This window comes from Sminthopsis crassicaudata, chromosome 4 (genome assembly GCF_048593235.1).
Source record: "Sminthopsis crassicaudata isolate SCR6 chromosome 4, ASM4859323v1, whole genome shotgun sequence".
Classification (NCBI taxonomy): Eukaryota; Metazoa; Chordata; class Mammalia; order Dasyuromorphia; family Dasyuridae; genus Sminthopsis; species Sminthopsis crassicaudata.
The window spans coordinates 24,009,333-24,036,496 of NC_133620.1; the positions used below are offsets into that span (position 1 = coordinate 24,009,333).

General features: G+C 41.2%; 1 protein-coding gene across 16 annotated transcripts in view; it reads right to left on the reverse strand.

The window, feature by feature from the left end:
* Positions 1-27,164, reverse strand: part of OSBPL9 (oxysterol binding protein like 9) — a 127,171-nt gene that overhangs the window by 2,983 nt on the left and 97,024 nt on the right. For 8 of the 16 annotated variants that reach the window (XM_074265950.1, XM_074265947.1, XM_074265959.1 and 5 more), the window contains 11 exons: positions 24,889-24,984; positions 23,528-23,575; positions 22,190-22,219; positions 21,046-21,096; positions 10,739-10,829; positions 9,752-9,856; positions 6,279-6,438; positions 3,051-3,163; positions 2,830-2,948; positions 1,628-1,713; positions 213-384 (listed from right to left, as the gene is read on the reverse strand). In XM_074265950.1, the coding sequence (XP_074122051.1) occupies positions 213-384; positions 1,628-1,713; positions 2,830-2,948; positions 3,051-3,163; positions 6,279-6,438; positions 9,752-9,856; positions 10,739-10,829; positions 21,046-21,096; positions 22,190-22,219; positions 23,528-23,575; positions 24,889-24,984 (1,071 nt within the window). Of the gene's footprint in view, positions 1-212; positions 385-1,627; positions 1,714-2,829; positions 2,949-3,050; positions 3,164-6,278; positions 6,439-9,751; positions 9,857-10,738; positions 10,882-15,853; positions 15,893-21,045; positions 21,097-22,189; positions 22,220-23,527; positions 23,576-24,845; positions 24,985-27,164 lie in introns of all 16 variants that reach the window. The other 8 variants (XM_074265951.1, XM_074265948.1, XM_074265946.1 and 5 more) reach the window with 2 other exon arrangements.

The window sequence follows — 27,164 nt, forward strand, 5'->3', positions numbered from 1 at the left end:
TCTGCCCACCCCCTCCCCCGTCCCATTGGTCACTTCCCCTGGACAGAAGGAGCCCTGCTTGGCTGCTCTGGGGGCCCCCATGAGCTCATTTCTATCCCAGAGTCTTCAGCTGGACCCTGAGAGTCTTCCCACTCTGCAGGCCAAAAGTCCTGGCTTGGCGACTAGCTGGCCGGGGGCTATGCAGGACCAGCCCCAGAGTCTGTGCCACTCACCGCGTTCTCTTCATTTTCCATGGGCAGCGTCCAGTGGCATTGAAAGATCTCGCCCAAAATGGGGTTGTACGGCTTTTTAGCCACTGACCCTTTCCTTCCTGCATGGAAGGCAGAAAGGTACCATCTTACGACCTGTACCATTCGGTCCTTTGCATCCTTCTGGTCACTGATGCTGAAAGGAGAAAACCAGACGTCAGTGGTCAGTGGTGCTCCCTCTGAGGGAAGGCCACACTGCGAGGCCCCAGGAGCACCGGGCTCCCAGACCTCATGTCCTGCGGCCTCAGCCCACATGAGACTCTGTGTTGAGCAGCCCCCGAGGGCCAAGGCCAGTGAAGGCCGAGCCTGCTGCCAGGGCTGCCCAGTCTGGGAATCAGCAGAACAGCCTGGAGGCCCTGACACCGTCCTGGGAGCCGCCATCAAGGTGACCGAATGCCCAGGGAGGAGGAAAGCCCTCGAACAAGCTGGGAAAGGTCCGTCACCATCACCTCTTTGGCAGGACACAGAGACCTGCTCCAAGGACCCAGAAAATGGGATGGGCTGGTGGGGGAGCCTGAGAGGCTGACAAGAGGGAGGAGGTGGGGTGGGGCCTGGGCTGAGGCAAGCCCACATGACTGACCATCGGGGATGACCCAGGACATGTGCTGGGGCCCGGGGGAGCACAGTGGTGACTCAGGAGAAGGTCTTATGCTCAGGGGCTAAAGAAAGGGGATGAGCCCCATGGAGAGGGCGACCTCTGAGGGGGGGGTTGGCTCTGGCCAGGTCAATGCCCCTGCCTTGGGCTGGCTGTGGCCGCTGCCATTCCCAGGAGTGCTCGGACCCTGGCTGAGTTAACGAGACGGTAATCACCAAGAGCCACGGGGCTCCAGGCCCAGGGGGTCACGAGGAGAAGACACGGGAAGAATGGGAGAGCAAATGCCAACACTGCCATCCGCCATGCCCGGCAACTCTGCCAAGTCCAATATGGCCAGAAAAGGTGACAAAAACATGCAGACATGACCTGAGACCACAAGAGGGCGCCACACTGTGGTATCAAGGGCCTGAAGTCATCAAGTTCTGATCTCACAGCTCAAAGACAAGAACCCTGGGACCTCGGGCACACCCCGCCCCCTCAGCACCTCCGGGGGTCTTTCAGCCGTATTCCATGGCTGGCCATTTTCTCCAGCCTGTCTGACAGACGAGGAAACTGAGGCAGTTGGGAGAAGTGACGTGCTGGGCTCACATGGGTCTGAGGACTAAAACTCAAAGCCTCTCAGGCTCTGGACTGAGTCCCCTCAGGGCTGCGGCAACCAGAAAATGGGAGGACGTTGGCACAAGGACCTGGTGCCCGCCTGGTGCGCAATAGACCGCTAATGACGCTTTCTTCCCACCCCCTCCCCACTGAAGACAGGAAAGACTTAGCGAGCGTCGTGACCCACCTCACAAACAAATCTGGGTGTGCAAAAAAGTCAGCGTACATTTCCAAAAGTGACCTTCTTTCAAGAATGAATGTTGGGAGAACCACCTGAGGGAGACAGAATGTCAGTCACCAAGCCCTCTCCCTCCCCCCGGTCTCTCTCCTCCTATCTTTGTCTCTCTATCTGTCTCTGTGTCTCTTATTTCCGTCTCTGTCTCTCACACACACACCCCCACCAAACTGTGCAATGGTCGGGGTTTATATCAAGAAGGAGAAAGAAAACATTCCAGCGCCATGGCTGGCGAGTGAGGGGCCATGAGCCTACAAACAGATGCTGACCAGGTCAGAGACCACACGGCGGCTGGGGCTCAGCAGTGGGAGGAGGGACACTTTCCTGGGCACTGTGGGAGCGTTCGGGCTGATGCTGGGGGGTTTCTTGGGTCTGAAGCAGCATCTTTCACTAAGCAGTGATTTGGGGTGGGGACAGGAGGCTACCCAGGAGGTCCTGAGGAAGTGGGACTGTCTAGGGGCCCTGAGTTCGAGGGTCTGTTAACTGATCTCCAGGCCTGGAAGGCTCCCCCTTTGCTTCTTAGATACACAACTCAGCTTAAACCTCCCCTAACTTCTAGAAGAGGTACTTCTCAGCACAACCCACAGCCAGTGCGGTCCTCTCAGACAGAACCTTTTACTTCCAGGGCATCTGTTATAAAATAAATACACAGGAGCTCCTAGGCTGACTCGCCACTAAAATGTGAATTTCCCAAGGGCTGGGACACTAAGCACTTAATAATTGATTGTTAACTGACTTCTTATGAGTGACGGGTGAGTGACACCACCAAAGGCTACGCCAGGCAGCCCCAGGTGAATCTGAACTGAGGACTTGGGCTCAGCTGGCCTGGAGGCCGGGCTGCCCCTGCCGGCACTGCCCTGAGCTACCTTAGCCTGGCCAGGGAGTCTCTCGTGCATCCCACTTTCCTCCCTCTTCCTTTGCTCAATTCTGGTCATGTATACCTTTCTGCCAATAAAACTGCAAAGCCTATGGATGTGGGTCTGCCGCTTCCTTTCCCTCCTCTGTCAATCAGCACTTTCTGATATTTGTTACTTTCTGCCCCATGCAGGGCACGCATTACTAAATATCGCCTAGCCTCCCAAACAGCCATGATCCAAAGCCAGACTGCTGTTCCCTACGAGAGGATGCTGTAGTGCTCAGGGTCCCAGGCTCACCTTGGTAAGGTCCATTCCCAGCCTGACCTGGGACAAGAGATGCATGATGACGCTCTTATGCTCCTCCACGGAGCCGGCCTCCCCGTCATCGTCGCGGTCATCATGGCAGTCAAACAGGTCTGAAAAGCAAACTGCACTCACTGACCATCCACAAACAAGGGCCCATAGCCCAGCGCTCCGGTGATATCCCTGCGGCTACCCCTCAGTTGGGGCTCACTCACCGGCATCACTCATCCCATTGGATATGGAGGAAATGAGGGACTCTGTGGTGTCGGGGCGCTTTAAACTGTTCCCTGAACTGCTATGGGTCAAGACGGAGGCTGATCCCGAGGAACTGAAAGATAACAAGCTGTTTTAAGGAGCTGTCCCCTATTCAAGCCCCAGGGGACTAGGCCCGACTCAGGCCAGACCCCTTCGGGCAGGGTTTACTGCACTTCAGACTCTGGCCAAAGCTCCCAAGGGAAGAGCCTTCAGACACACTGACCCAAATGCTCAAAGAAAGCTTAATCTAGGAGTCGGCCAAGGCCAAACTCAACTTCCCAAGTGAGGGTCTTAGCGGACCCCACGCGTGCAGACAGAGATAAGTCTTAGCACGTGGCATCGGCTGGCTTTGCTGGCGTCATAATCGTCAGAGCAAATCACAGGGACTAGGGACAATGAAATGAAACAACAATTCTGGCTTTATGGAGCTCTTCATAGATTTTCAAATCTTAAATCATGTTTTGCACACAAAGCAACTGACTATAGATGGGCTGACATCTCATGCCTGCAAAGACAGACGGTCCACTTCAGGCCTGCTAGCCATCACACCTTATTTTGGGCTATATTTGTGCAAAAATGTTTTTAATTTCCTATTATCTCTTTGATGGTGACGATCAAGTATTCCCACACCTTTATTTAAATACCTCAGGAGCAGTAAAGTTGGTGATCAATATTTGTAAACATCTCTATGGACCACGGGGAAAATCACCTACTCCTGGCAACTAAGAAAATGCCAAGTGACTCGGGGCTCTTACAACATATAAAACAATCACTATTAATATTGAAAATAAAAGTGACCAATCAAACACTATGAAATGCTGGATTACACTCCCCACACATGGCAGGAGGGAGCTCCATTGTTCTCTCTATCCAGCTGACACACAGGCTCTCAACTGAGGCTCTGTGGATTGGCTTTTAAAGTCGTTTATTGATTCTTTTTGCACAGACTGGGTTTCCTCTGTGATCCTAGGTCTTGTACTTGATGCACTTCAAAGTATCCTTCTAAGACAAGTCCATGGGCTTTAAATTTAAAGCAGGATACAGTCAAAGGAAGGCTGGTGCAAAGGATACAAACTACCATTGTGCTTAGTACTTATGCACTACAACCCCACCTACAACCCAGGACTATTTTCTTTAATAAAGCAAAACACTGTCTCAAAAGATGCTCTTCTGTTATTCAAGATAATTTTTGGTCTCCAGTTCTACATTCTCCTCCTTCCCAAACCAGTGAGAAGGCAAGAATTAAGGCTTTCTTCCCAGGAGGAGTTTCCCAGTCATACATTATAATCATTCCATCCAGGTTCCTTGGAAGACATAAATCAGGGAGCTGTCTGTTCACCAAAGATCATAGCTGGGCCACATGAGGTCTAGAGCAGAAAGTTGAAAAGGGTTCAGTATTTCCCACTTGGTACTTTTGCAGATGACACTATATTGGTTGTATATCTAGGCCCAGACATGGCAGTCTCCTGAAGAGACCTGTAACTGCTCTTTACAGCCCTGTTCTGACCATACTCAAAAGAAAAGATCAAATGGATGAACAATGTGCTTTGCCCTGTTTGTTTTTGTTAGGATTACAAGGTGAGAACTCAGGTTGTCTGGACAGTGACAAGGTGAAATCAGGTTGTCTGGACAATTACAAGGTAAGAACTCAGGTTGACTTGACAGTTCTCTGGCTCAAACCTTTGGTTTGGGCCTTTAAAGGGAGTTTACACGTTAGGAATTCTAAGAGGAGCAAGTTCATTGGTGGAAGTATTTCCCCATGCCCCGTTGAGTTCTTACACACCCATTCTCTGGGAGGATAAAAGAAGGGCAGCATTGGGTCTGAGAGAATTGACTCTGGGCTAGAGTTGTGACACCAGGCAGGCTGAAAGGAGACAGTCTGATTTGGGGAAGGACAAGAGCTGGAGGAGATTCAGAGCTCCCAAGAAACCTGTGCACAGAGGAAAAGATTTTACAGATCTCTTCCCAGAGAAGGATTATAATTGAGCAGACGACTGGACCCTCACAATTCAAGAACTTTACATGTTTTGACCTATATTCTTAGGAGAGACAACACAGATGAATGAATTGGGCTCAGAGTTGAATAAGAGGAAGAAAATAGAAGGGGAATAACTTAGAAAGTGCAAATGACCTAAAGTTCTCGTTGGAAACAAAGGTCTTTCTTGGAAATATCAACATCCTATCAATATTGCTGATGGGCAGACAACATGAAACAATAGCCTTTTGAGAACTGGAAATGGACACCAGCCAAAGGACCAAATGGTCAGACACAAGATCTGCTCATCTGTTTTCCAGAAAGTGCCAAGTACAGCAAACAGGAATTTACAAAATTTTTAATACAACCAATGTCAGTTTTCAAGATTATCTGAAAAACAGATGATTATTACTTGTCATTTAACAGAGAAAGTCTTTCAAATCCCACTAGCTGAGAAAAGAATCCTAGGGTTGCCATTCAGTGTAGACCCTACCCAAGTCTCCCCAATACCAACACTCAGCAGCTTGGCCTCCCCCCTTGAAGTTCTCCCATTAGGCGAGTTACTTCCTTATCAAAGTATTCTAAGGTATTCCTGGACAATTCTTAATTGTCCAGAAAGTTTTTCCAAATGCAAAGCTTTCTGTAACTCCTTTTCCATTTAGTTTTGCTCTCTGAGGCTGAGCAGAAGACTTCCACTTCCTCTTTGTGACACCAGTGAAGGCAATGGGAGATAATGAACAGAAGTTGGACTTGAAGCTAGAAAGACAGATCTGACTGTTACCCATGATATTATTTCTTTTGTGACCTTGGACATCACTTGGAACTTCTACATCTGCAAAATGAAAATACGACCCCAAGTACTTCCTCTTTGCCTTGCACAGTTGTGAAGAGGAAATGGGAGAGGGTGTGTGAGGCTCTTGCCAAGAAGGTGAGCCAATGTCCAGGATCCGTACCATTGGCCAAGAGGCTGGGGGAGCTTCGATAAACCCTAATTCCTTTCAAACCTCATCTCCAAGTGGCCTTTATTCTATAATCTGGATTACTTTGGTTACTAAGCTGACACGGCTGCTGCAAGATTAAATCAACTGAGACTAAAGTAGTTCACTCCATTTTCCAACAAACTGGAGAGCTGTTCAAAAAAACTCCCCAAGCATCCAAATATTTAAAAATGAGCCCACCACTTCAAGACCGTCACCTTTCCATTTCTACTTACTCTATGAAGCGCTTTGGGGATGAGCTGCTTTGATGGAATTCATCAGCATCGTAGAATTCATCTTCGCTACTAGAATAAGAAAACTCTGGAACTGTGTTTGGAGACAAGTTGACATGGCTCGGAGATGTCAGGCTGCTGCTAGGTGCTGAATGCCCACTTCCTAGGGAGTAAAAAATACTGAGTTAGGAAAAAGTTGGGAAAGATGGGTAAGTTAAGTTACAAAAAGAGTAGAAGAATTTGATTGAGTTGCACTCAAACTCAAACTGCTTTGATACTGGGCAAAGAAAAGAGTAAACAAAATTAGTAAGAAAAGACCAGAGCTTTTCCTCTGCTGCTCACAGCACAGTTCACAATGGTGTCACTGAAATACTCCCCCCCCCACCTCAGAAAAAAATAAAAATAAAATCAAAGATTATTTCCTTTTTCAGTCACGAGAAAACACATCATTCATACTCCAAGAAAGAAAGTGGAAATTCACTGTCTTAAGAATACAGAGAATTCCAGCTTTCATTTCATATAGTTTTAAATGATTTAAAAAGGAGCCAAGTTATCCCAAAAGAAATGCAAAACGGGTTCTCTGACAGATACTATGCAACTTAAAACTGAGGATTAAGGTGAGAATAACATTTATTAATCACACTAAAGATCTCTCATCTCAGCCTACTCATTAAGAGACTTTACTTATGTGCAAGACAGAATTCCCCACAAATGATAAATAGTTCCGAACCCCAAACAAACACAGAGATGCAAAAAAGCCGACCCCAAGCAACCACCCTAAAACTCTACCCATCTTCAGCCACAATTCGAAGCTACCACCTATGGAAGGAATGAAGTATAAGAAGATGGAAACAACTGAAGCTAGTATTGGTCAGGCCCCAACCTAGAGTAACCAGGGACCAGGGGACAGGTCAGAAGGAAGCCTCCATCTCTCAAAGTTGTGAAGGTCACAGTCATTCCCTAAACAATGTTTTCTATTTTTCTTTCTTGGGGAGCTTTCAGCAGGACTAAGGAAACATTGCAGTTAGTTCCCAGGCATCTGCACATTTCTGAAGCTGGGTTGGGCCGGCTCTGCCACTGGGGCTCTGGATAGTGGGATCAGAACATTTCATATACCACTCAGGCCCAGAAGCTGGAGCAGCTCCTCCATAAAGGCCCAGAAAACAACCACTGCATGAGCTGCCTTGGGCCACATCACTTCATACCAAAGGGGAAAGGTCGTGACTACTAGCCAAGCATCTCAAGCTTCAGTAAAGTCATTTCTTAGGGACCACAGTCATGAGGACATTCTTAAAACTTTAAAATCACAAGTCCCATGAAACATAGGTCAGCAGTGAACCACAGGTGGTCAGAACTAAAAGGTCCCTAGTCAATAGAACCCTAAGGAATCTTTCTTTCCAAAGGAGAAGCTAGAGAGAACCTTAAAATCATGGAACTATTTATTATAGGCAAAAATAAGTGCCCGAGCACTTGAAATATGTCAAGTGACTCTGAATGGGATTCAAATTAACTAATTTGAATTTTCCCTTTTGTTTGCTAATGATATTCCTCATATATTTTAAACAGGGAGAAATCTATTTTCTTAATTGTCATGCAGTGGGTTACTTTGTTTTGTTGGGAGGGGGTGCTAAGGGAGGCAAAAAGAAAGAATAGGAGGGAGCAAAGTGAAGGAGTAGAAGTCCAGAAAACCACAAGGGCAAGAAACGATTCTCTTTCTGTCTTTGTATGCTTAAGGCCTGGCAGACAGGCTCAATTCCAATGGATCTGAAGAGTTCAATGACTTGGAAGATCCCTTCTTCCCATGATGCAGAGAAGCATCCAGCCAACCTGTTCATCTATGCAGAAATGTTTGCCAGTGGAAATCTAATTACACAACACTGAGAGGTCTTCACAAGCAATACATTTAATGAATACTTGTTTGAAAAAAGCTCTTACAATCTCATTTATGAATGAAAAGCTCTTACAATCTCATTTAACTGAAATGTACTTAGGACGAGACCCAAGACACAGGAGACAATAATTTGTATTTATTGAATTAAAAACTCAGAAATTGGAATTGATGTTCACTGACTATTATCAATATATCAATAATATATCAATATTATCTAATATCAATATAAATGGACCGGCTAGCTGCCCCTGCCCTCCTCTGGACTCAACCTCCTTCAAAAGCCATAAGGCTGTGGAACATCAAATGCAATTTGACAGTCTACTGGAAATCTTCTTTTTCTCTTTTAGAAATAAAGCCAAATCACACGACAAACTGAAATAATATACACCTAACACATGTAAAATGTATGGGATTGCCTGTCATCGGGGGGAGGGAATAGAGGGAGGGGGGGTAATTTGGAAAAATGAATACAAGGGATAATATTATAAAAAATATATATATAATAAAAAAAAAAAAAAAAAAAAAAAAAGAAATAATATACACCAAGATGAATGCATGTCAAGAAATGAAAGCAGTCTACATGCTTCTTGTCATTTAAACCTGAAACTCAGGTTTGCTGTATGCAAAGTCTTGACTAGTTCCTCTTTGAAATATCATTAACAGTCTTGTAAAAAAAAAAAAAAAAAAAAATCTACATAAATATTATCCTTAACAAAGAGGCCACAAAAAACTCCCCGCCTTCATGCTTTAAATTATCTATAAGGATTTCCTTGAGCTTTTCATGCCCAGGGTTGTTTTTTTTTTTTTTTCCTTTTTGAAATTCAGAGGATAACTGTGTACACTGTGTCACAGGGAGAAACTAAGCTGAGCAAGAAGATGCCCAGAGCTGGCAATCCAGTTCTTACTGAGTCATCAATGCAGCCTCAGCAAAGGACAAATCAATGGGGGTAAATGAGAAGGAAGCTTCAGGCTCCCCTCAGGCTTAGACTGTAGAGGCCCAACAGTGAAACATTTGCTCCAGAAAAGTAGGATAACTCACATTTAAACCTAAAATCAACCTGAAATCCTATAGAATAAAATTCTGAAAGTCAAAGGAAAAAACAATGAGTCCACAAAAAAAGGAGAAAGCTCAAGGCTAAGCCTCAGAAGCGAAAGTAACCACAAGTTGCTCTTCAGCACTTTAAAAAAGCCATTAAAAATTGCAATTCTTATTTCAGTAAAAACAAAACAAAAAAACCCCACGCAAACAAACAAACACCCCCTCCCCCCAAAAAATAAACAAGATGAAGATAATGAAGAAAAATATTATCACAATGTTAGGGGATCCTCCAAGATGACCCACACTAAGCCACATCCTGAAAAGTTGCAAAATTGCAATTAAATTATAATTACTTCAAATAAATTATAATTAAAGTATAATGATCAATTTCAACTATTCAACTGTCTCAGGTGAAAGTGGCACAACTGAAAAACTCTCAGAGGGTCAGCCATGATAATAAATTTCCCTTCTTCCTTTCTCTAGCAAAGACAAAGAAATGAATTGGAAGACATGAAATGGAAAGATACAGGTTAAACCCTTCTATACCTGTGCTGTTGGGCGTTGGTGTCTGAGGATGTCCCAAAGCAGTGACTCCAGGTCCAACAGGTAGGGAGGATGGACGTGGCTCTGATTTACACGATGGGTCAGATTCTGAGAAATTTGGACAAATGACACAAGGGAGAAAACAGGATGATTAAAAAAAAAAAAAAAAAGTCACACACACACATACACACAGCACTTTAAACTGGGGTCCGTGAATGGCAGGTCAACATTCGGGTCCTCTTCTAGAAAGACTGCTAGCTCCCCCAAGACTGGCTCCTGATAAGTGTGGGGCATGGTATTCATTATGTTGGCTGGTTTTTTTGTTTTGTTTTGTTTTTAATCTCTTAAGATGACAATTCACAGAATAACCTTTTAAGCCTCTGTAAATGTCAAGGAGCAAGCACTCTTCTTTTGGATTTTAAACAATTTTTAAAATGTCTATGCGGAAAGATGAGATGCTAACAACCGTGTCATGGAAAGGTGTGGGAAGCTTGAAATCTTCCTTGTCTGCTTCCTTCATCACCCTATCCCCACAAGTAGCTAGGTATACAGGGCTACTACTCCCCTAAACCCAGGCTAATGCCTGATAACGATCCATTATCCCTCCTGGATCCAAGATTTCTGCTCAATAACAATCACCCCGGGCATCTTGTACATAAGCCAGGGCCCTCACCGAATGACCTTTGAAGATAGTAAGGGTGCTTTCTTCCCCTTCCCTTACTTCTGCCTGGCAGTAAAATTCTGATTAAATAGCTAACTGTGAGCTCGACCGCTCTGATTTGGAAAATGGACCCACTAGCTGCCCCCGCCCACCTCTGGACCCAGCCTCCTTCAAAAGCCATAAGGCTGTGGAACATCAAATGCAATTTAACACCCCCCCCCAATCCTTTCTATCTAGGTAAGAGTGAGCTTGTGCTAGCTTCCTAAGTAACAGAAATACAAAACCAGGTACTCTAATGAATGCTCTTGAACCTTTGCCAAATACGGTACCTGTAGGTAAGACAGTCTGGGTAGGCATTGTGCTGATCACTGGCTCCAAGGGATTGGGCTGATATATTGCATCTACAGGGTTGATGGTACTCTGAGATAAACAAACAGTCATTTTTAATTAACTACATATTGTCCATACTGTCCTTTTCCCATGTAAGAAATATCCCCAAAGATGCTAAGGTCAGCTACACAGATACACGTTTACAAGAGAGCGAAGAAGAAAGGAAAGAAACCCTTCTCCACACAGAGCCCCAAGCAATTGTTATACGTAAGGAAAGCAGAGTAAAGGGGGGGAAACCACAAATCAATATATTCAGACAAAGGGAATCAAAATCACATAGAAAAGGGTTTGGGACATTTAAATTGATACTGACTCTATAAACACATCCCAAGGTCTCTAGGCACTCTGCTGCAACATGTCTCACAACTAATACTTTTTTGCCTTAATCTACAGCAATAGCTAACTAGTGCATCTGGACTGCTTCATACTTGGTTCCTAACATCACAGCGGATGTACAGTGTAAGCTGAAGAAGGCAATTCTCCACGAAGAGCAGAAGACATGAATCTTTGAAATGAAGAAAAACAAACGATTTTCTAAGTTTCAGGAGGGAGAAGAAATAAATGTATATAGTCTATCAAGATTATATCTTTAAAAATCAACCAGATTAGCAAGCCGAAATCATCTCAGACTGGATTCTAATAGCTTCCCTCTTGCTTTGGGATCTTTGAACTTCCACTGGTGCTATGTTTGTTCATTATTATTATTATTATTTTTTAAATTTTTTATCTTTTGTATTTTATATTATTATAGAATTGAATGGTTATTTCTTAAAAAATAAAAACACCCAATCCCTCAAAAAAGCAAAACCCCAACGTCCTAGAGAAAAGCTCCTTGGTGTGGCCAGCGAGGCTAATTTAAATAAACACCCAAGTCCTCATAAAACCAACTCCTTGCATTTCTACAGTGTTCCCTGTTCTGCTCTGAAATTACTGACATTCAAGCTCCTCAGATTGGGGACGTGTCATTCCAAAATATGATGGGTAAAAAGTCAAATCTCCATCTGTTCCCATTCAAGCCTCCTTATCTTCCTAGAAGACAAGGGTTGTTCCTGTCCTCATTTTACAGATGAGGAAGCTGCCCAGGGTCAGAGTCAGCAAGTCTCTAAGGTAGACTTGAACTTCCGCCTGTCCTGAGCACTAGTCCTGCAAGAGCATCCCTGTACTGGGTGAACCACTGGTCTCTGGAGGAATCCAATTTCTTTACACATCTCTCCTGCCATGGCTGTGGCAGGTGTGGCTGTGCACATCCAGGAGATGTCTGTGTCCACCTTCTCCCCCACGCAATGGCTGCGAGGAAGCTGCTCTTCCAGGATTTTCCAAGGGCCCACAATCAATTGGAGGCTCCCCTGACCCAGGAGGACGCTTTACCAGAGTTCTGTCTGATTCTGTGCTCAGCTGTGAGGAGGACCGAGCCAATCTCAGTGCGTGCCCAAGGGTTTTCTGGAGGAAGAGGGGGGAGCTAAGGGGGAAGAGTGTAACCCCTGATAACAAGATGAGAAAGTCGGGGGGGGGGGGGGTCGCAGAGAATGGGCAGGCGCTCCTGGCACTACTCAGTGACTTCCCTCTCCTTGGGGAAATATAAGGCTACAAGGGTGCTAAGTTATATGTGCAATTTTCTACCAAGATACTTTTCCCTGTCTTTATTTGAAGGGGTTTGGGTTCCCCCCCCCCAGGGGGAAGGAGAGAAGAGAGACAGGAAGATTAGAGCTTACTGGGCAATGACTCTCAAAATGCCAGAAAAATCCAGAATACTAGTTTCTATTCATCAATACAATTTAAAAAGAACACAACTCTTCAAATCCTGTCTCTAAGAATTTAAAAAAAAAAAAAAAAATTAAACAAAACTCTTTATTTTGACTAAAGCTAAAGGCAGAGGCATCCAAGCTGCCCCCTTGCTCCCTGACTTTTCATGGCCAAATGGAGGGACCAGCTGAGTCCCAGTCTCTTGCTAGGGTCCTGGACCCCTTTGGCAGCTGCTAGAAACTCTAGAGAGCCTTTCTCAGAACCTCATGCCTAAAATAAAATATAAATGATCCCAATGAAACCAGCAAAACTGAAAGATGCAATTCTTTTCCCAACCAAGTTCAATGGCACTGTCATCCCCTCCTGGAATCTATCTATAAACCCCAAGTTACAAATCCCTGCTTTAGCTGGAGAGGGACTTGTCAACACTAGATGTCCTTATGCATGCTCTCAACATGAAGAGGGACAAATAAAAATTTTAGATAGGTACATCTCCCAGACACCTATATTCCTGGGGTAGATCTGGGTATGGCTCACTCGACACAGTAACCCTTCTGTTAAAGAAGGGGCACCAAGGCATAGTTTTATGGAGGGGATTTGACGGTTCCCACACTATCAACCTCCCAAACTTTCTGGTCCCCTTTGGTACATTATGCCTTTATCAACCACTAAGCCATTTGGGGAAAAGTTTTATTTTCAACTTGGAGGTAATAAGCTTTATAAGTAGAATGTCTAATATGTGAAACAGCCACATTTCATTTTATTTGTCCTAAATTTACTTCTTTTTCCCAAGTTTCATTCTGTTCAAGGATCTGGGGGTTTTGCCAACAAACCAATGCTTCACTTAGCCCTTAGGTACATCCTTAGAGACTAAGGAAATCCCTTTTTCTTGACCTTCAACTCCTAGCAATAAGGGCTATTAGGAAACCAGTCCAGAGCTTCTTGTCTGCAGCCTCCTTATCACGACACCTTCTTCAGCAGCAAGCAGAAACACAGAGACAAGCCCATCATAATTGTGTATAGCAATAGGACAAAAGGCATGGGTTTCAGGCAGTGGGGGCAATGATACATGCTTCTAATTAGACATTTCTATATATACAAAGTAATCACAATTTTTTTTTGATGAAATGAAAAAATGAATCCAATACTCCATAACTCTTTTTTGTTGTTCTGTTTCAGGTAAAAATACAAAGATATCTCAAGTTTTAAACAAGAGCATTTGGCAGCCCCAACATCCCCAAGAGAACTCATACTATTCCACTCTTGCCAACTCTGTGACTTGCTGTCACAGTTCCTACCTTTACTGGAGTGTATCATACCCCTGGCCAGTGATTTTATATAAAACTCCCAATGGGGAAATGCCCTCCACAAAAGAGACCAGTCTGTCTCTATGCAGTCTCAAAGAGTCACCTGGGGCCCAGGGCATTAAATGATTTATTCATGGGATGATAGCTACTGTGCATCAGCAGCAGCTCTTGAACACAGATTTCTTGAGTCAAGAGCTCTTTCCACTGCCTCTCACAGCTACTCTTTATATTCCCCAAAGTAAAAGCTATTCAGAAGTCAGAGTAGCCTGAGCACAAGACAGAAAATGCCTAAATATCCCCACTACTCTGTACCCCACCTAGACAATTAAAGCACCCCAGAAATGTTCTACAAACTTCCTCTGAAGCATCTTTGCCAACATCAGCTACCAGTTCCTTCCCCTCCCTTAGGTTGTTCCTTCCCCTCTTCCTCTGAAGGGCCCTGGAGGGCACTAGTTGCTCTACCACTTTCTCTTCTAGTTAAAAAGGCTTGGGGAGAAAATGGGGTCTGAACCTCAGTCAGTCCTCAAAGGCTATGAAAATTTGGAAAGGGCATTTCAAGGTCATTTAGTCCAATTCCCTTGAGTGCGCCAGTGGCTTGCCCAAGGTCACAAGATTCACAAGTCCTGTGTGATTTCACTGCACAAGCCCAAGACTTTCCTGGGGGATGTAATTTAGGAAACTGGGAATTCATGAAGATCTTATACAATGGTGGGAGGTGCTATGAATCAACGGGTTCCACTTATCAATGATATAACAGACCTTTTAAAACAATGACAATTATTCAAAATTATTCTCTACCTACATTGTCTTCAGATCAAGCTTACAAACAAAAACTGAGCTATAAAAAAAAGCAATGACCCCTAACCGGCTATTAGTAGTAGGGAATTATAATGTGAGGGAAAGTGACTTTTTACCCTCTCCGTTCTCCCCAGACATCTCTGTATATCACAAATCAAAATAAAGAAAAGGAGGTTATGTTCATGATGTCGAACCAGCAGCTTTCATGAATTTCTAATTGCAAATGTATTGTTATTTGCTTTCAAAGGGGGAAAAAAAAACCCCTGCATTTCCTCTATTAAAATTTAATTATTATTGAACATTAATATTAATGAGGTGCTTGGAATTATCTAGTCGACAATTTTAAATTAATGAAAGGATCAAATCTTCATACTTTAAATTTTACTTCTAGGCTCAAAAGGTTAAGATTCTGCCAAATAACCAGTGTCTTCTGCCTTCTCTTAAAGGGAAGAAGGCAGATAACTGAGAAGGAGGGGCAAAGAAAAGTCAAAAAGAATGGAGGTACTGTGGGCCAGGATACTGGTGGAACTGAGGTAGGGAGCTTAGCATCCCGCCTGCCTTCCACTCTGACAGCACGGGAGTTGGCTGAGCCCATGACATGACACAGGCTGGTTGGAATTTGTTCCAACAAAATCACAGAACATACCACAACAAGCAGAAAACCAACGTATGTAGGAAAAATATAATCTAGAATTGATTACAGTTTCCAAGAAGAAAAAAAAAAAAAAAGACCTTATTTAAGAAAAAGACCAATCACAATTCTGTATAACATCATTAGTTTCTGTCGAGTGGAGTCCAAATTAGACAAAGCTACTATAGAACTACTATAGAACTACTATAGAACAGATATTTAAACCCTCAGGAACTATTTCCTAAAGAACAGTCCACATTTGTCCATAAAAGGTGGATTTCCACACCATGATCACTTAATGCATGCAAGATGATATGATTCTTAAAGCAAATTTATAAGACTGCCATTTAAAATCCTAAATCAGCAAAAAACACCTCAAATTCGATGTGAAATGATTAGTGAAAGACGGCCAATTTCAGGAGCTGAAGGAAAGTTGCCAGAACAGAACAAGAAGGGTAAGTTGGAAAAAGAAGACAAGTTGTAAATGAGCGGAAACTCAGTCTCTGCTGCAAGGACGATGGATTTTAATGCTCTGCAGAGGTAAAAGGAATTTTAAAAGATGAGATTAAACTTACTATCAATCCATATGCGTGCTTCTCCTCATTACTTTGGTCCTTAAGGAAAAATGTTCAATATGTTAACAATCTTTTACAAGTCACAGAAAGCATCCTCCCCCCACATAAATAGCAGCTTGTCTTTGATTAAAGGCTCAAGGAACAGCTGATGCTGCCATCAGCATGACCAACTAGAGACTCAATGTCCTCGCAAACTATAATCCCACCTAAGTATCCCTGATCAGAACCACATTTCTTTCTGTGAATACAACCACCACTATCAGCATGACTATTATTTATTCAAAGTGCCAACAGTCTTCTAAATAAAGTCTTTCACAAAATACAAACTGTAAACCATGAACTGCATGATATTCATGCCAAGGACTCAAGTCGATATTGTACAATAAACACTCATTATTGATGATTTCTCAGTCTAAAGTTGTATGTCTCCACTTGATCAGACCAATGATGCTCTCTCTATTCCCAGCCTCCCCTCTCTTCTCCTGTGTGAAGACACTTTGCTTTCACTGTATCCCATAACTGCCATCAGTTGGAAAGAGCCAGGAGGGCAGGATAATACATGCTTACAGCTCAACAGACTTGATTTTATTCAATTTGATTCTTCCCACATTCATTACAAGTGCCTGCTCTGTGCTAACATCCACGATACAAAGACAAAAATGAAAGACAGAATCCTCATGTTCCAAGAAACTTGGATGGTGCCTACAAAGTGGAAGAGAAGACTGGTGCCAGTAGTAGCAGCTAGGAGTGACTCTCAGGATTAAAAGGAAGCCTAAGTATCCTCTCACACACAGAAAAAGCAGAGAACACTTCAAGAATAAGAGGGTACTTGGGCAAATGCATTGTTACATTTCACAAATTCCTAGCATTTACGGTTAGTCAAGAGGAATAATGAAGGGGGAAGTTGGATGATGTGACATAGAGATGTGATCCAGACTGAAGAGCCTTAAAATGCCAAGTTTCAAGGAGTTTGTGCACTCTCCTATAAGCAATGAAGGCTCCTGAAGGATGCTGAGAAGTATGACCATCAGAACCATGCCAGTGTAAAAGTACTTGGGTGGCTGTGGGCAGGGAAATGCATCCGTGGCCAATAGAGAAGTCTAGGTAAAAGGTAAGGAAGGTGTGAATCATCACAGTAGCTGTGTGAGGGAGGAGAAAGGGCCACATGTGAGAGAAGTCACAGAGCTGTCAAGACATGGAAAAAGATGGCATAGAGAGGACTGAGGCAGAAGGAAGAGTCAAAGGGGAACGTGACTGTGAGGCTGTTGGTTCCTCTAACAGACATGGGGGAGTGTGAAGAAGGGAAACACTAAGGGGAAAGGATGCCTCCCTTTTGAGGCATTTTGAACTAAGTTGAGCACACTCGGAGGCCCAACGTAGCCAGGACCCAGAGACTCAGAGGTGGAGTCCAGGGAGGGGCCATGACTTGCCCTACAGATTTGGGAACTCTCTGAGTAGAAGCAAGAGCCAAGCTGGTGAAATCATGAAACAAAGATTACCATAGATGGACGGGAGGGAGGCCAGGTACTAAGTCACACTCAGGGATGAGAGAGGAGTCCTCGTTAAGCATAAGACACTTGCCCCACTCATATACAAAATAATGCACATACTCTATCAATTAAGCAATTGGAAATGGGGAATCACAACACAACCAATGAAAGTGTAGCGAAGGACTGGCTAGTCTCAGGGTGTGCAATCCCTCAGTTCACAAAGGATTTTCTTTCTAGGCTAAACGTGATGAGGGCCAGCCAGTCCCTGAACACCTACAGTAATGGGGGAACCTTTGTGGAGTCAATTTTCTCCAAATTGGGAAGCTACATAATGAAAGTTATGAAGAAAATACATATTTTCTAAATATCATAAAAATACAACATTTCACCTTAAATCAGACACTTTAAAATTCAATCAAACTAGATGGTAAACTTTGAATCAGTTATTTAGATTAATTCTTAGGTGTCATACATTTCTCTTGAACATTCCTCTGGATTTCTTCTTTTAATGTCACTAAGCCTAAGGATTCTAGACTGAGAAGCAGGGTGAATAATAAGAATTCTAAATACAGATGAAAAAAATTACTGACAAGTTATGTAGAGGAAAAAAAGAGGGGTTACTTTTGGTTGAACTTAATTTAAACTTAAAACCATCTCAAGAAACCAACAAAATTCTAGGAAAAAATGACCTGCTCACAGATGAAGAATTGAAACATAAATCTAAAGTAGTTGGGGGAGTGGGAGGTGAAGGAGAGGAAGGGAGAGGTCCTTCTTCCTCAGTGCAGGTGGGAGAGAAGGGAAAGTCTCTTTAAGAACATGACAACTGAATTAGCCAAGAAGGATCAGGGCTTCTCTGTGAGTCCTTTTTCTCATTTATAACAAGTCTGGCCACTTCACTGAAGAGCAAGTGCTTGTTAATATCTGTCAACTCCTAAACACAAATGTTCATCAAACTCAGGCTGCCAAATCCCCATTATCCAAACAATGAAAAAATATAGGTCAAAGACTTTTAAATTCTATTTCTCAATCACATGAGGTATGGCCCAGCCTCTTTCTCACAAAAGCATGTCCATTTCAAGCACCAGAGCTATCAACATCAAAAAGCTGTTAATTATGTGATATGGGGATTTCATGAAACTCCAGTTTCTGTTTTTACCAGGTCTAGGATCATGGCACAAAAGGTTCAAAATAATCTGCAAAACTTGTCATGTTGGTGTTCTCTGAGATTCCAGCTGAAGGAGAATCACTTTCAGTAATGAAGCACATGACAAATGAAGCCAATATGTCAGCAATATCATCCAAGACATTTTGGAGTTTTTCACTCCTCAGCCAGTGTCTTGGACTTCTAGGGTCTTCCCCAAACTTCCCATTTGGTTTCTAAAAAAGTTTAGGTAGTGAAGGTTTCTATAAAAGCCCTTATAATTGCTGAGGATTGTTATTCCATTATCTATCTATGTCAGGGTTAAACTTTATAATTGTGCCTTTAGGAGAGAGACTCCAAGAGAATGTAGTGGGTTTAATCCCCTTCTTTGGCCAGGGGAATGATTAAACCAAGTCACAGAGACAGGTGTCCACCAGCTTTTTTGAGTATTTAAGAGGGCACAACCTCTCTCTCAAAAAAAAGCTAATTCTAATGTTTTAGCAACTTGTTGGCCTTGTTCTTAAACATGGCTGTTTCTTTTTGTTCATTGTTCCTTAACATGGAAGAAAGGTGCTGGGCAATTCCTGCATAAAAATACTTCATTCCTTTATCAGCAGTCTCCTTAGTGAATTATTCCTTTCCTAAGTGAAAAATCACCCAGGATTTTCCCCCAACAGGACAAGATTTCTGCTTCTCTATTTACTTCTTCCAATGTCTTTAAATCCTCTCTAAAAGTGTGATTATTCCAATGAATAGAATACTACTCCATGGTGTCAAACTTCTATTTTCCTCTTCATCACCTCTACCATTAAGCCTCATAATTATAGAGCTACAATAACTGATAGCTATCAGTTTTATCCCAAAGAAAACTTATCTGAAAGTAAATGGCTAAATCCACTTATTAAGTCTCCAGGGTCTCTATGACAAAAGACCGCAAATATAAGTTTACCAATTAGGCTTAAGCACTATATAGCTAATAACTTGTCAGTGGAAGACTAATAATGATGGGAGAGCCTAGATCTGGGCGAAGTAATCTGAATCTAAATACGTGTCAAAGGAAGAACCAATAAAACAATGCAAGGTAACTAAAATCACCACTTGAATCTGTGTGGCTCTGTAGGCCAGATACCCGCCACAATAATCTTGCCACGAAGTTGCACATATATGAACATTCCAACCATAATAGGCTCTTTTACTCCCTCAATTCTAAGACACAAAAATGGAAGTAGCAATTGGCCATAATCTGTTTTTAACAATATATGGAATGTGAAGAAAGCCACTGGCTGAATGCATAGGCCATTAGCCAACTTAATACAATTTGTCTTGTGATTTCATAGTCAAGAAAAATCCTAATCATTCCCTCAAGGATCTTCTTTGAAAATCTTTTACATTAAATATTTATTTGAAAAGTTAGGGGAAGGAGGGTGAGAGAATTAGATCCAATAATAGATAACTACTAGAACAATAGACATCCTAAGAGAGAATGGCAAAAATCTAAATTCAGCATATGGCCTTCTATAAACCCCTCAAGGAAATCTACCTTTTCTGCTCCCTACACAAAAGTGGCAAGAGCCTTGAATTTTAACAGCATCTTCTCAAAGGCCACAAAGTTGTTGTCCTACTGCTTCTATGTTATTCTACATGGTGGTACAAAAGAGCTTGACTTTGATTCCCTTCTTTGCCAATGGTAATAAAAGTTAATAGGCAAGTGACTAAATGCTATTTAACTATGAAAGTCTTGTAATTGAAATGGCATGCAAAACACCATTTTGGCCAGTCAACAAACCCCTTATATCTTACCATTATAGGGAATGACAAAGACAGAAATTATGAAAATGAAACAACCAATCACTGGTTGTCATACAATATTATGACAAAAAAGCAAACCAAAAACTCAAACAGCTGAAAAATGCTCTGAATGAAATCAAAAATGTTAAGAAAGGTTGTGATGGTTTTTTGTTGTTTTTATTTTTAACTTTCAAAGATTTTACCAGTTATAGATACTTGAAATTATCCAGAACGCTTATTTTATTTAATGTGATGTCCAAACGGGCCAGATTTTTTTTTTTTAAATTGAATCTTCGATTTAATTCCATACTAAATGAACTAGAAAATAAAATTACCTTTAAAAATTCAAAACAAACAAAAAGAATCTTTAATTAATTTCTACACCAACTTTTAGCTAGCTTTTTTTTTTCTTAAGGAAAACCCTATATTCCCTTTATTTTATTCCTTTGAGAATAAGAGATCTGCCAGAGACATATTTCATCACAGCAAATGTCATAGATTCAATCTGAGAGGGAGTCCCCAGAAAAACCCATCTTCCTTCCCACTACCACCAAAAATGACCTCACCACAGCAGACCCATGCAGGTAAAGTGTTAGCTAAGGCACAAAATGTTGTTCCACAGCACAGGAAATCCCACCAAATTAGTTTCCTGCAGAAAGTTACTAAGCTGAAAGCAGATTCCATCATGTTATTGCCCCTTCAAGAAAAGTTGACATCATATTGAATAGTAAATCCCCATTAAGTTAAGCAAATCAAAAGCAAAGTTTACTTACTTTAGCAATTTGCAGCAACACAATGCAGTGTTTAATTGACTCTACCATGTTCTATAAAAACAAAACACTGATTTTAGGATTGTACCCAAATGACTTTGTAAATGTTTTCTAAAATTTAAGATGTTCTATTTAATATATATGGGAATGCCTGCTATCTAGGGGAGGGGGTGGAGGGAAGGAGGGGGAAAATTCAGAACAGAAGGGAGTAAAAGGGATATGTAAAAAATTACCTATGCATATGTACTGTCAAAAATGTTGTAATTATGAAATTAATTTTAAAAATTTAAAATAAAATAAAATAAAATTTAAGATGTTCACATGTTAGCAAATAATATTGTCTGACTCTGGGGAGGTCTGAAGTTTCTTATGGCAATCTGAACCTTTCAATGCAAAGAGAATGTAAACAGCTGTGTTGACTAAAAAACAAGTGAGCCTATAACATCAAAAAGAATCACTTCTTTTGAACTGAAAACAATATAAACTAGTTTTTAAACCTATCACATACAGCAGAAAAGTGAGTGTCTATCCAGAATAGAGGGGATGAATTCACTTTTAAGCTATTAGATCTTTTTCAACATTATTTCTCTAAAATAGGTTGAGTCAAAAGAGAAATTCCTATAGAAGATTTAGACAGAAATAGGCAGTGGAAAAAGACCCTCTCATAGTATGGTAGGCCTGAAACTATTGTTCAATGTATTTCTTTACTATTTTTATAAAAAGACAAGCTATTCAAAATGGCTTGCTCCTCATATAATGACAAAAGGGTAAAACATTCATAAGGAAATTCAGAAATTTTCAATTACAATGCTCTGTTCTCTTTGTGTGTGTGTGTGTGTGTGTGTCACACACACACACACACACACACACACACACACACACACACACACACACACACACACACACACACAGCAACTTTCACAAGGATCTTAAACCTCTAAGACAGGAAACAGGTAAGGTATGATATCTAAAGTGAATGCCAGTTTGGCAACAGTTTTCAACCCTAACTTTATGTTAACATTCTGAACAGCCTTAATGAGACAACTCTGAAACTTAAAATGAACACTCAACTATCACTGCTAAAAATAACTTGAATGGATCAGATAGTTACAAAGGAAGGACAAAATTGGCAAAACACAAAACTTACATTTGTGGTCTCTTTGAGAGTCTCAATTTTCTGTGAAAAATAAAATCCAAAATATAAATCATGAGAAACATACAAGAAAAAAAATTTTAACTGTCAATACTAATTACAGTAAATTATGCTTACAGTAATGACCATATAATCTTTTAAGGCACTTTATTCACAGGGTTCTATGATCACCCTCGTGGACAAAACTAAGATTTTTGTATAGGGGCCCTGATTTCCCAAAAGCAGGTCAATGATTGCCAGGCTCACACTGAGACCTGTCAGTTTCACCAGTGACTCTACCTATAAATGGATCATTAAACTCAATAATAGCAGTGACCACAACTCAAAGGCTCCAGATAATTGGAGGCAAAGATCACATGCACTTTATTAACTAAAATCCTTTATGACAGACTTTATGTTGTATTTATAAACGAGCCTAAAACCACTTGGATTTCCAGTTCATCAGAAAAAAGTCATGATTTCAATCTTACATAGTTTACATTTATAATTTTATTTTCCCCCTGAGGCTGGGGTTAAGTGACTTGCCCAGGGTCACACAGCTAGGAAGTGTTAAGTGTCTGAGACCAGATTTGAACTTGGGTCCTCCTGAATTCAAGGCTGGTACTCTATCCACTGTGCCACCTAGCTGCCCCTATTTATAATTTTAAAATGCAAAAAAGGCTTGTTTTAAAATGAAACATTTTGCTAAGCTCATTATGCCCCCCACTCACAGAAAGAGAACCAAAACACAGAACCTAAGAGTATAAAGAAATAAAGGACAAAGGATAAAGTCAGCTATAATATATTATTAAAAGAAGTAAAGGGAAAGGCCATTCTTCAAAACAAAAATAGCAACAGAGCTGATAAGCTGACTTATTGCCCTAAAGAAACTAGAATAAGAGAAAAAACAAAAATCTCTGAACCAAATCCTAAGCCAGGGAAATAGTAGGCAAAAGGCTACTAAGCCCAAGATATTAGGGCTAATATCCAAGTTCTTCTGCTTTCCCTGACATCACCCTATAAAGTAAGAGTGCACCTGAACTTTTCTGTGAGATCAAAAAAGATGTATCCAGGATGACAGGACAGCCCTCTTCTAGCCTGGATGAGGCTTGGGCTGAACCCCAGAGCCAAGGGCAGCCTTGCTCTGCTGTGTTACAGAACGAATCTGGATGAAACAAACCCCATGGGGATTCCCAGGAAACACTGGAGTGAGCCTTCAAGACACATTCACCACTGGCCCACAAAACACCCTTTGGTAACTTGAAGAAGTGAAGTTAAACGCAATAACAGACTTGGATACATTGTTTTAATTAATAAAATATGGAAGAAACAATTTAAGGAGAAAAGAGTTACCTTTCTCTGTTCATCATCTTTGCAGTTTTGAAGCTTGTTATCAAAGAGCTATAAAATAAAAACACACATCTCTCAAAGATTATAGTCTGAAAATGTAAACAGCATTCATATTTATTCAACTTGCAAAAGAGGACTGGAGTTTTTAAAGATATATGCTGCAGTTAAGTTATTGCAATAATGCTGTTTGTTCTCTGACAGACAAAGCTCTTTTAACAGTGAGGTGATTCAGACCAATTCCAATAGACTTGTGATGGAGAGAGCCACCTGCATCCAGAGAAAGAGGAATGATCCATTGGGGGTGGATCACAACATAGTATTTTCACTTTTTTGTTGTTTTTGTTTGCTTTTTGCTTTCTTTCTCCTTTTTCCCTTTTTGATCTGATTTTTCTTGTGCAGCATGATAAATATGGAAATATGTACACAAGAATTGCACATGTTTAACATATATTGTATTGCCTGCTGTCAAGGGGAGGGAGAAAAATTTGGAACACATGGTTTTGCAAGGGTGGATACTAAAAACTATCTTTGCATGTATTTTGAAAATAAAAGCCATTTTTAAAAACCCACACAATCGTTGTTTGTTTATAAAGACAAACTAAAAGCCAATGCTGTGATTTTAGCGATTCTGGGTAAGACAGGGCTTCCTACAGAAAGCTCCTAGTGAGCCTCCAATCCAAGAAATGCCTGTTAAGTTCCAGCACTTAGTGATGTTCTAACCATTTGGCTTTTAAAACTCGAAGTTACATTAGTGCTTCTCCAAAGCCAAGGGAGGCACCTTCCCCACATTCACGGGTGCACTTGCTTCTGTCAGCAACTTCTACTTGTGTTTTGTTTTAAAGAAAAGGGAATAGGAGAAACAAGGCAAGGAAAAATTCCTACAGCTTTTTAAGTTTGTAAATTGTAGCTGATACACATACATCTCAGGGAAAGTCTGTCCCCCTTGCAAATGTCAAGGAAAGGGCACAAAGAGGGAAGAAACAGGTGGGTTCCAAAATAAGTTTTCTCTGGAACTCACCTGCTTCCACAGGGATTAAAACTGGCCAAGTCCTTTCAGATCTCACTTTTTCTTCTAAGTTTGTCTAGATATGTGAGTACATGTTTATAACCACAATGGATACAAACCATCATAAATATCTGCTTATCATTGTCAAAGTAAACAGATTACTGAGAGAAATCGTTGAAATGGTTCTCTTCAAAGAATAGTTAGATTTTAGAGAAGGGTTTGAAGGTTTTTTTTAAACTAGCAAGAGAGTCAGAAATGTCCGGTGCAACAATGCCTGACTGAGAAGTGGGGACCCCCCCCAAATGTCTAGTTCACTTTGAGCACCCAGCACCTCAGTCTTCAATTTCAATTGCCCTACCTTCAGCTGATCAATCAAAATTTGCAAATAAGCATCAGCCTCAGTCAGTTTCTTATCAAAGTCCTGAACGCTGGGAACAAATCCAGAATCTACACCCTAGAAAAAAAGAAAGAAAAATGCTTATCATATAAGAATTGTTATTTAAACACAAGAAACACTAATATTACAGAAAATGCTTTAGCCTTCATTCATGAAAACATCTCAGATGCAAAGTGGCTAATGGCAGGTAATGTCTACAAACACTCAAAGGGATCTGGAAGCTGATCATTTCAGGAATTCCCAATGTCTATGAAAGGATGACTGAAAATTCCCTAGGAATTCTTGTCACAAAAGCAGCAAGCATCCTTCTCATGAAGAGTCCCTTAACACCCAAACTATATACATTAGGATAAATTCCTAAGGAAATGGTACCACCTCTTCTTCACCAATCATCGCCAATCACCTGGCACCAATTGTATAAGCTTCTATATTACCTGCAACATATACTCCTGTTAACAATGACGCTGATTGAGCAAGTTTTCTCTTCAAGAATCCTACTCTGACTTCCAATCATCTCCTTGCCCAGAGCAAATTTCTTTACCCTCAAAGAATTTCTACTAATAGAATGGCTTAAAATAGCGGTGGCCCCATTTTCTGATCTTCCCAATGCTGAGTCCTTACTAAATCACTCTTTGATTTTTTTGTCTTTAAATTCAGTCATTTTAAAAACTAGCCAAACAAAATTCTGAAAGCCCACATTGTTTAAAAAAATTTCCCAATCTGAGCGAAAATAAAGTGTTCTCTCAAGAAATCTTCTGGACTTCCTTCTTATCCTGTGTACTGGGGGTGTTTATATATAGGACTGGTGGTTAATCTATAAGCTTGTTCAATATTCCTTATTTATCTAATGTCCTGTGTTGCATCTGATTTAGATGATAAATGTTAAGATGGCAAGATGTGCATCAGTGTTTAACTTAACTGACAGAGAATTTGCAGGAGCTGACAGGACTTAGATGTAAGTCTGTCTTGAAGCTGGGTTACAAAAACAGAATTTGTCTCACAACTCATTGAGAGCCACCTCACAAATTACAAGTGTCCTGACATGATGTGAAGAGAAAGGAAGGGACCATGCCGATTCAGAGGCCAGTCCCTTCACTTGTCTTCCCTAGGGCAGTTTTCATGGGTTGAGTTGACCATAATAAACTGAATTGCTCTTTTCCATGACAACTTTTAAAATATTTGAATAAGGCAAGTATTATTCCTATTTGTTATACTTACTAAACCAAATACAAGAAAATTTAAGAATTTTAAACACTATCAGTTACATGATATCTTAGGTCACCTGGGAATTAAATTAAATTCATTTGCTTTTAATTTTCCCCCTAATAAAAACAGAAATGGCACTAGCTATATTAATAAATTGCATTGTTTACAATAAAGAATTTTGCTAATGTTACTGTTATCATTTGGGGGTGGGGAGTGGTAGAGGAGAAGTATTATGTGCCAAAAAGAAAAGCAAGGGTAAAAAGAACAAGCTTTCATAATCAAAGCATGCTTATAAAACTGTGACCAATTTTATTTGGAAAATTAAGATAGTTCTCCATTAGAAAATTGGAATGCAAAAAGATAGCCAGGAAAAAAAAAAATCTGTGAAGATAAACATGCCTTGTTTATGTGATTGTAAATGCCAAATCTATAAACTATAAGAGGAACTATATTGTAGTACTAGAGAGCAGGGGTCAATCACTTTTAGAGCCAATCAGTTAAATCACAGGGAATTAGAAAGTATACATGGCACACCCCAGACTAGAAAAAATGGGCCGGGTAGCCCTCTTCCTGAGGGTTCCTCAACTGCTCTTACTACATTGGCTCTACTCTCTTGATACAGGGCAAACTTCTCTTGGATCATAGGCCCTTTTGGGAGTCTGGAAAAACCTATACAACCCCTTTTGCAGAATAATGTTTTTAAATATTTAGGAAATGTTAGAAGATAATGAAAACTAAGATGCATTTCTCCCTCCCCTCTTGAAATCTAGACAAAGATCACTTTTTGGGAGCTAAGAATCTTTTCTGATACCTAAGTTGGGAGATAAACCAGAAGGCAGTCCCCCACCTTTCCTTTTCAGTTTGAAGGTCCACTGTATTTTTAAACTTTTCAAAGGATCCCCTCCTCTAGTCCTTAGAGGTTTGAAATCCAAATAATTCATACTGGATTATATCATTTACGTTAATTTCCCTTCCAGTCACCTCTTGAGGTTGTAATTATAAGAGCTTCTCTCAGATCTCTCTAAATCTTC